This window comes from Vitis riparia, chromosome 7 (assembly GCF_004353265.1).
Source record: "Vitis riparia cultivar Riparia Gloire de Montpellier isolate 1030 chromosome 7, EGFV_Vit.rip_1.0, whole genome shotgun sequence".
NCBI lineage: Eukaryota > Viridiplantae > Streptophyta > Magnoliopsida > Vitales > Vitaceae > Vitis > Vitis riparia.
Window position 1 is genome coordinate 9488395 of NC_048437.1, and position 10750 is coordinate 9499144.

General features: G+C 35.8%; 1 protein-coding gene across 1 annotated transcript; it reads left to right on the top strand.

Moving 5' to 3' along the window:
* The first annotated feature begins 434 nt into the window (after positions 1-434).
* LOC117918345 (26S proteasome non-ATPase regulatory subunit 1 homolog A) lies at positions 435-9301 on the top strand. Its single transcript, XM_034834918.1, has 13 exons — positions 435-919; positions 2272-2341; positions 3425-3530; positions 3799-3907; positions 3979-4147; positions 5169-5644; positions 5766-5901; positions 5997-6245; positions 6337-6557; positions 6645-6903; positions 7038-7270; positions 7527-8046; positions 8561-9301. Exons 1-13 carry the CDS (start codon positions 777-779, stop codon positions 8882-8884), a joined length of 3015 nt encoding a protein of 1004 aa, XP_034690809.1. The 5' UTR covers positions 435-776; the 3' UTR covers positions 8885-9301.
* The last annotated feature ends 1449 nt before the right edge of the window (positions 9302-10750 follow it).

Sequence of the window (10750 nt, forward strand, 5' to 3'; positions counted from 1 at the left end):
TGTTGTTTGTTTTTCTATTTTTTTCAATGATTTATTATAAACTTTTTACTTAATAATTTTTTTTTAAATAAAAAAAATAACATATTAATTTTTCTTTATTTTTTAATATTTAATGGAAATAAAATACTATAAAAATAAACAACCCACTGCTTAATGCATTAAAATTCTATTTACAGTGTTAAATAAAAAAACCAAACACACCCTAATATTTAGGGATGTAAGAGAAATCAATTCTATAATACTTTTATAATAATCCTGAATATTAATATTATCCAAAATGCCCTCTTAATCCATCTTTAATAATACATAATTCGGCAATAATACCTTTTAGTTAATGTGAAGAATTGGCAATAAATATTAATCTTTATAGATTATGCTTGGAAAACACCAAAGCAAAAAATGGGAAGTTTGGTAAAAGGAATTGAAGAGTGAAGACCGAAGATTACCGTTTCTTGAGGAAAAAGAAAGTATCAGAACAACTCCCCAGTCCCCCTACATACCATCCACCGCCACAATTCCCTTTCGATGGTGCCGACGAATCCATCGTGTCTTTCATCTTAGAAAGAAGTTCACTGTGAGCAAAAATGCGTGGAAGCCAATGGGAGTGAGCCACAAGACAACAACACCTTTGCTAGCTGATGATGCTTATTACACTTTGCCATCAATTTGACCCCCGTCTCTGGTTATATTCTCCACACCTCTAAATTTTCTTCGTAAGCGCCAACCCTAGCCAAGACTCCCGGAGACTTGGAACCCTAGAGTTCGGTGTTGCAGCTATGGCGACGAAGGTGAGCTCCGCCGGTGGCCTTTTAGCGATGCTGAACGAGAGCCATCCCATGCTCAAGTTTCACGCACTCTCCAATCTCAACGCTTTCGTTGACTATTTCTGGCCTGAGATCTCCACCAGCGTACCCATCATGTACTCCCTCTCTCACTCTCTCCCCATCTCTTTGTTCCTTCGAATTAGGGTTTGAATCAACAACTTCTCACTGATTAAGAAATTCAGGTTTTTTTCCCCCTTTTTAAGTGTTTTGTTTCTCATAATTGATTCGGGCATGCAGTATAATCTCATTTTCTGTAATTTTCTTCTAATGAAATTTGTTTGGTTTCTTATCCTTCTCCGTAATTTTCTCGATGAACATTTTCTCTCTTTCCATTCCATAATTTGATTCAACCAGTATTTAAGGAAAGCGTATTTCATAATATTAACTTTCAGATTTATGTTGCCTGATTTTGGTCGTGGAAGGAAAAAAATTGTTAATATTGAAAATTTACAACTCTATGGTGTTGTAGTTATGAATATGGTTTATTCTTGTTGTTCTTGTTTATTGATTTCTATGGTTGTTTGGTTTTGTGTTTTGGTCTTCCTGATGCTATCTTCTTCATGTACAATACACTACAAACGCCTCTAATTACATTAAGAAAGAGAAAAGAACATGACAAACTTATTAAAGCTATGTTTTGTTCCCGAAAGTACCGAGGAAAGAAAAAAATGCTAAAAAGAATGATTTTCTGATGTTTGGTTTCACCATCTAAAATGTAAAGGAAAATGAAATATAATTAAAATTAGTTAGAAATACATTTTAAAATTATTAATCTTTACTGGAAGAGGAAATATAAGTAAAATGAATTTGAAGTAGCATCTAAAAATAATTTATTAATTTTAAATTTATTTTTTATTTTCTTTCACTTTTTTTTTTTTTTTATCATCTACTTTTCCTCTTTATTTTATTTCCTGTGCATTTTCTCTCAGATTTTTTAGGACCAAACATAGCTTAAAGGGCTCATCAAGTTCTGCTGTTTGGTGGCAATTTTTACTACAATGTATGTATTTTATGTGACAGCTTCTTTGCTTGGTTCCTACAGAGCTTGTTCCAACCAGCAGTATCAATGCTTAACACAGGATGGGCTGACAAAAAACATCAACTAGTAGGATTCAAAGTAGAGATATTATACCAAGTTTGAAGTATCCTAATCCCTATTGGGTTTTAGTGCTAGATGGTTTGGTTGAGTTTTTTACATTTCTGGCATTTTAGATTCACCAAAATCATAATTTCTTTGTTCTTGAGTGTATATTTCACATATTCATTGTTCTAATCTTTCTTGTCTCTGTTGTTATAAATTCAAACTGTTCCTTCAAAAATTCTCATTCAAAATTGGTGTTGTTGAACTACTAGTGCTTTTTATATATAAAAATTAAAATTTCTATACATTTGACATGTGAATTGTTTAGCCTTTTGGAAATGATAGTTGTGTTATATTTTTATCCAGAGAAAGTTTATATGAAGATGAAGAGTTTGATCAAAGACAAAGGCAACTTGCTGCATTGCTAGTTTCAAAGGTCAGAACCACCTTATTCTCTCCTTAATCAATGCTTCTCACTAAATCTGTCATATTGCTTTCAACAGGATGACTTTTTTCTTGTAAAAATTTGTTATCCCAATTGAGGCCTTTAAGATCCCTCTTTGTTGTCAAGAAAGGAAAAAGAGTAGAACATTCGGAATCATTCATCTATTCTTAGTGTCATGGGTAATTTTTTTTCGTGTCTTGGGCATAGACACAGGAGTCCTAAAAATTACCATGCTTTTGTCTTGGTTTTTGACACAAATGAAGGTTTGCTCTTTAACAAGGATTATCACACCAGACTGGATTTTGACACCATTTCCATGGTCTTGTGCACTGCTGTTTGAACTGGGTATAATATGAATTCCATCAACAATAAAGAAGCAAATATTCCTTAATCAATGACTTTGAAAGCTTCTGACAGTTCCTATGGTAATTAGAATATCCACCTGCATATACATGAATCAATCAGCTGCACCATCTTCCATGGCATGCTCATTGTGGCTAGATGTTGCTGTCAAAATGTCCATGAAGCCATAATATCTTTTGTGCCTTGTTTCTGGAACCTGTCACCATCCGACATGCTGTATTGACTGCATAACTGAGGAAACTAGCTTCGAAAGCCATTGATCCATCTGCTATGGTTGAGGGGCAGGGAATCAAGGAGATTATGTTGCCGACAAAAATTCAGTTGTATTTTAAATTTTAAGAAGTTTGATTGTGCACTCAGAGAATATTAATGCACTGTTGTTATTTTGTTTGCTGATAATAGTAGCACCATAGCCTGGATTACTATTGAAATGTGTCAGAGTTACTATGCTCTTTTGATTGAGTTGAAGAAATTCCTTGAGGTTTATATGATCCTTACAAATATCTAAATCCACTTATTTATAATTTAAAAGCTCGAATTTGCATCCATAACTGAACTATTGAGTTTGCATCCATAAGTAGACTATTGCATCCATCAGATAGTGAATACTACTCAGTGCAATGAAATTACGATATTGAATTGGGCACTCTTGCTATGTTACTTCATGTGCCTAAATCTCTCTTAACCTTGGTTACACCTTTTTGCCTGCAGGTTTTCTATTACCTAGGCGAGCTCAATGACTCGTTGTCGTACGCACTAGGAGCTGGTCCCTTATTTGATGTTTCAGAGGATTCTGATTATGTACACACTCTTCTTGGTAAGAATGATTGGCATGTTGCACTGATTTCATCAGGGAGTCATCATAATTGCACGTGGTTTAGCTCCAATTGCCAATGAAATGGATGTAAATGGGAGTTTAAGAAGGCTTAATTTGATAAACCAACTTTATTGAATAGTTGATTATGGCCTGGATATCTTTTGAAGCTTTGATTTGTTAAGAAGTAGGATTAATGATGGAAAAATCTAGATAAATGTAAGGCTGTGGCTTACTGACATTACGTTTTGGACTGTGTTTCTCCTTTTAGCTAAAGCTATAGATGAATATGCCAGTCTTAAGTCTAAGGCAGCAGAATCAAATAATGAAGCGCTGGTGGATCCTCGGTTGGAGGCAATTGTGGAGAGAATGTTGGATAAGTATGTAGACCTCTACTTATTCCCTTCTATATTATGTATTCTCTTATTTGTCTTACCGTTGCTTTTTTTAGGTGTATTGTGGATGGAAGATACCAACAAGCTATGGGAATGGCAGTTGAATGCAGAAGATTGGATAAACTTGAGGAAGCAATCACTAGGAGTGATAATGTTCATGGAACTCTGTCATATTGCATTAACATCTCTCATTCCTTTGTTAATCGTAGAGAATATCGCCATGAGGTAAGGGGATAATCTTGTCTGTTCACCGAAGATTTATAATCGACGCTCAAACCGTTGCTGTCAAACCATGTGTTCTTAATGCTTTATGTTTTCCATCAGATCCTAGCTGTCATGATAATATATGTTTTCTTGCTATGGTTGGTTCATTTTGTTTATTGTGAATAATGGCTCTTTCAAGAAAATTCCTTCATTAGGCATGTTGGTTGATCTCCTCTCAAAACCATCCACCTTACATCCCGGATATTTTAGCTGATGCTATCATGTTGGTTTCTCCATTCTAAGACCACTTGGCAGTTGGTAGTTGGCTTGTGATGCGAGAATGGTGATGTCAAGGCAATAATTCCCATGTCACTTTGTAAATGAGATGATTGGCTGAGTGAAGAAAGTGAATCAGTAATTTACCTTTAATTGGTAAATGTGTTAGAAACTAAATCAACAGAATATTGTTATAATAGTAATCATTATTATCATTCAAGACTAATAAAATAGTCTAGATGCACACTGTTTTCCTTGGTTGGTTTATGCTTCAGTTTCTATCATTTTTTTTTCTATTGACTGTTTTCTAGGTATGGATATTTGATCTTCTGCCCTCTCCAGCATTTCTTCCGGATGCTTCAGCTTCTATGTTCCCTTTCGTTTATTAGTTATGCTTCTATCAAGAGATGTGCAATTTTCCACTCTCACTAGCATTTTATTCCTAGGTTTTTTTTTTCTCAATATATTGGTCATGAAAGCAAGGAAAGTCCTTAGATACAAAGAAAAAAGGGAACTAAAGAAAAGATAGGCCTGCAAAGATAAAAGAAAGGAAACTCTTTTAAGTATTTAAGTGCAAGGATAGGGACCAAGATGTTTATAAGCCTAACACGGGTTTTTTTTACTTGTAGGTTTTAGTAGTTGTTTCACTTGTTTGCTTATGATGATTGCTTGATTGAAAAAATAGAAGTCTGTTCCAACTTGATCTTTTATATCAAGATATTTTTGCAACATCTGTAGAATGATCCTTCTAAAATTGTTTCCGCAGGTTCTTCGTCGTCTTGTTAAAGTGTATCAAAAGCTTCCATCTCCTGATTATTTGAGTATTTGCCAGTGTCTGATGTTCTTGGATGAACCTGAAGGTGTTGCAAGCATATTAGAAAAGCTCCTTCGTTCTGAAAATAAAGATGATGCTCTTCTGGCATTTCAAATAGCCTTTGATCTTGTAGAGAATGAGCACCAAGCTTTTCTCTTGAATGTGAGAGATCGCCTTTCTAATCCCAGGTCTCAACCTTCTGAATCAGTGCAGCCAGGAAACAATGATACTGATTCTACTCAAAATGGAAATCCTGGTGCCTCAGAGGATGTTGAGATGGCAGATGGATCTCATGCTTCTAATGGGAGTCTGCATGAAATGGATCCTATTGAAGCATCATATGCTGAGAGACTGACAAAAATCAAGGGAGTTTTGTCTGGAGAGACATTGATACAATTGACTCTACAGTTTTTATATAGTCATAACAAGTGAGATGGCTCATTTTTTTCTATCTTTGGAATTTCCATGTTAAATTTTGTAAATGCTTTTTTGGCTCTCTTTTAATTAAGTTATGATAAGACTCTCACGCCAGTTGAAATTTGAACTTAGATCGGATCTTCTAATTCTAAAGACAATAAAGCAATCTGTTGAGATGAGAAATAGTGTCTGCCACAGTGCAACAATTTATGCTAATGCAATTATGCATGCTGGGACAACAGTGGATACATTTCTCAGGGAGAATCTGGTGGGATTTGTTGAACTTCTAACCCTCCTTTTGTCTTTTATTCCATGATGCTCCTTTCACTTTATTGTTCATGCTTATTGTCTTGTGTTTTACAGGACTGGCTGAGCAGAGCCACAAATTGGGCTAAGTTCAGTGCAACAGCAGGGCTAGGTGTGATTCATAGAGGCCACCTGCAACAGGGAAGGTCACTGATGGCACCTTACTTGCCTCAGAGTGGGGCTGGTGGTGGTGGCAGTCCATACTCAGAAGGTGGAGCCCTCTATGCTCTTGGTCTGATTCATGCCAACCATGGAGAGGGAATCAAGCAATTCCTTCGTGATAGCTTGCGCAGTAGCAATGTTGAGGTGTTTACTTTTATAATACAGTTCTAGCCTTTTTAGAGCAATCTACAAGTCAATACTGAATCCAAATTGGTCAAATATTTTGTTGGTGCAGGTTATACAGCATGGTGCATGCTTGGGTCTTGGTTTAGCTGCTCTTGGGACTGCTGATGAAGATGTCTATGACGATATAAAAAATGTGCTCTATACTGACAGTGCTGTTGCTGGTGAAGCAGCTGGCATCAGTATGGGTTTACTAATGGTTGGTACTGCAAGTGAGAAGGCAAGTGAGATGCTTGCTTATGCACATGAGACACAGCATGAGAAGATTATTAGGTAAAATTTTCTACAGTTTGGGTGTTTTACTGGGGCTTTGCTTTATTTATTTTGTCCTCTTGTTTATATGGCTGCTCTGTGTTACAGGGGTTTAGCATTGGGAATAGCCCTTACGGTGTATGGAAGAGAAGAAGAAGCTGACACATTAATTGAGCAGATGACTAGGGATCAGGATCCTATACTACGTTATGGTGGTATGTATGCATTGGCCTTGGCCTACCAAGGAACAGCAAACAACAAGGCCATTCGCCAGCTGTTGCACTTTGCTGTATCAGATGTGAGTGATGATGTCAGAAGAACTGCTGTTCTAGCACTTGGGTTTGTCCTATACTCCGAACCAGAGCAGGTTAGGATCTAAATGTGTTCCCAAATTTTCTTTTTGCTTCCTAGTCTTCTCTATTGAAATTGTCATTTGGATATTCTGTCAATTTTTTCTTTGTATGATGAATTGCATGATCCCATGGTGCTGCTGAATTGTAGACTCCTCGAATTGTCTCCTTGTTATCTGAGTCCTACAACCCACATGTTCGATATGGTGCTGCTCTTGCAGTAGGAATTTCCTGTGCTGGTACTGGCTTGAGCGAGGCAATATCTTTGCTAGAGCCTCTGACATCAGATGTTGTTGATTTTGTTCGTCAAGGTGCCCTTATTGCAATGGCTATGGTTATGGTCCAGATCAGTGAAAGTAGTGATTCCCGTGTTGGAACTTTCAGGTATTGCACCCATTTTTTTCGACATTTTATGTTCTTTTTAGCTGCTGCTTGTTATTTTATTATTTTATGTTTTTTTCTTGTGATGCTCATATCAGATTCAGGTTGCACTATTATTTACAATTTTTTTTTTTATAAAAAATCCTTTTTAGCTCATTGTCACCTTTTTTTCCCTTTTTTTTCTTCTCCTGATTATTATTATTACTATTATTATTATTATTATTATTATTATTATTATTATTGTTTTTCTTAATTGCAGGCGACAATTGGAAAAAATAATTCTTGACAAGCATGAAGACACCATGAGCAAGATGGGAGCAATTTTGGCCTCGGGAATCCTGGATGCTGGTGGAAGGAATGTGACCATAAGGTTGCTTTCTAAGACAAAACATGATAAAGTGACTGCGGTTGTTGGTCTTGCTGTTTTCAGCCAGTTCTGGTATTGGTATCCCCTTATCTATTTTGTTAGCCTGTCCTTCTCACCCACTGCTTTTATTGGACTGAATTATGACCTGAAAGTCCCAAGGTTTGAGTTCTTATCTCATGCAAAACCTTCACTGTTTGAGTACCCTCGACCAACCACCGTGCCCACTGCTACATCTACTGTGAAGCTCCCCACTGCAGTTTTATCAACATCAGCAAAGGCCAAAGCTAGGGCTAAAAAAGAAGCTGAACAGAAGGGTAATGCTGAAAAGTCAGCTGGGGCAGAGTCTTCATCTACCAGTCAAAGTTCTGGAAGAGGAAAATCCTCTGCTGAGAAGGATGGAGACTCTATGCAGGTAAATATCACATACCATCTGTTTTGAATGTATCAATGCATGCACTACATCCTTCTCTTACATGGGAACTTTAGGTGTGTTCCCTTTTTTTTTTCCTTTTCCCAGTTGGAATTGATATAATTTAATTGTTAAATAACCCATGAGTTACAGCTATAAAAAAAAATTGCAAAATTCTTTCATTATTAATCCTTGATTTTCTGATTTCTGTAGTTCAATTGTTCCATTTTGTCCTGAAATAAAATATAAAAAAATTGAAAAAATAAAAGGAAAAACACATCAAAATCTATTGCTGTGCTTTAATTTGGTTTTGGCACTCTACTGTTATCTAGGAAATGGTGATGAGGAGTTTCATTTGGACCCAAGAATTAAAAAATCCACTGAAATTTTGAATCTGTTTTTGTTCTATAAGCTGTTCTGGTCAGTATTGGTTGCTTGTTATGACCATGAGCTACAGCATTATATTTTTGTTTGTGCCTTGTAATTATTATATGTTTTTTGGAATATTTATTGGCAGGTTGATAGCCCTTCAGAGAAGAAGGCGGAGCCTGAGGCATCTTTTGAAATTTTGACCAACCCAGCGAGGGTGGTTCCTGCTCAGGAGAAGTTCATTAAATTTCTGGAAGAAAGCAGATATGTCCCAGTGAAGTTAGCTCCATCAGGGTTTGTTCTCCTGAAAGACTTGCGTCCTACTGAACCTGAGGTGCTGTCTCTCACAGACACGCCCTCATCTACAGCATCACCGGCGAGTGGATCAGCAACTAGACAGCAGGCTGCAGCATCAGCCATGGCAGTAGATGAGGAGCCCCAGCCACCTCAGCCTTTTGAATACTCATCATGATTAGACGCTGATCAAATTTCTGAGTGGATGGAGAGTGATTCTCATGGCATTTAATGGGAGAAGCTGTGGTTGTCTGTGAAACAAGTTGTTGCAAGTGAAGCCTTAATTCTTGGAAGATGGGTTTCTTTGATGCTGGCAGTGTTGTTTCTCCTGACTCCTGAGTTGTTGAAACTGCTAAAACCGTTTTCTCTTTCTAATTTATATGTACATTGAAAGTGCGGAAGGGTAGGGAAGCTGCAATTGCTTCTTCTTTAGTAGCTTGGGTACAAGAGTATCCACCCCTACCCCTGCTGCTTCATTCGCCTGTAACTGAGGAATTGTTTTGACCACAATTTGGTCAAAGAACAGAGCCAGGTTTTTATTTTCTTCAAAAGGTTTCTGTTCACGTACTTGTGTAAGAGGAAACATTTGCATTCAGGTAAATTGTGTTTTCGTATATATTTTGAAAGATAAAATGTAAAAGAAGTCTTCGAGTTTATAAAATTTAAAATTTGTTATATTCTAACTAAAATTAATTAGGATTAAAAAGTAATATAGAGGTATTACTAATTAATACCTTTCATCAGGAAATTTTGAAGGATTATATAGGACATTGCTGGTATTGTTCATGGTTGTGAAGATGTCTAGAAAAGATTTAAAAAAAACAATTAACATTTTTTAATATTATCGTATATGTTAATATATTATACTAATAGTATATTGTTATACGATTTAAATGTTATTAATTAATATATAATATGGTTAGATAGTATGATAATGTTATAATGTATAAATATTAATAGTATATGAAGACATGCTTGTCACCAAACTCTTTGGTAAACTCATGCTTGACGTCAAAATATTTACCCTTTTTAATATCTTTAGAGATATCAATATATCATTATAGGTTTATTTCTAGATTTTGGCATAACAGATGAAGTAAAAATCACTCACATCAGCCAAAGGGGGCAGCTGGTTTACCTTCTGTCCTTTCTCAACATACAATACCCCATGTAAAAGGGGCATGCGCAAATGATTATTTTGAATCAATCCTTTCAAAATGGGTTAGTAGGGACGTCATTTCATTCATAATTAATATTTTAAAATTGTAATTTATGTTTTATTTTTAGATAATAGAAGATAGAAACAACGCTCGTAAGGAGTCTTATTGAAACCAAGAAATATATGTTTGTCTATTATCCATAACCGAATAAATGGAGTTTTTTTAAAAAAACCTACTAGTGGAGGAAGACCTTTTAAGGATAAAAGACATAAGGCTAAAAAGAGAGCCAAAAAAGATATTTCATGTATAATTCTGCATAATCTCGAATGTTATCAATTTTGGTACATAGAACGAATAATGCAATGCGAGTAAAAGTTCGTAGATTCATGAAGATATAAAACAGAGTTTCAAAAAGAATATATCACTGAAAAGAAATAAAAAAATCATTACAAACAAAAGAAAACCTCAAAACATGTTAATGGGAAATTTTCAAATGCAGCATTCCCCAAAAAGTCATTCTCCGGAAGATTTCATTTGAAGATTCACTTCTTCGATCTTACTACAAAGAAAAAAAACGTGCATACTTCTTCTATAGTTCTCAAAGCCTATTATTCATTAAACGTAATCTTCTTTGGAGCAGGCCGGCTACTGCCCACATGCAAAACAAAATGATTAAACATTTATTGTACTAATTTTCAAATCACAAAATCAACTGACATTTGAGAAACCCAAGACCCTGCTCCAACCATCAATTTGTCCTATTCCCCATGCTGTAGCCATACCTTCTAGCTGCCCAAGACACATCTTAGCACAACCCCGATCAAGCCCATCTCCAGCAACAGTATAATTTATCGTTGATCCAAAATATTAGGATTTTCAACCCT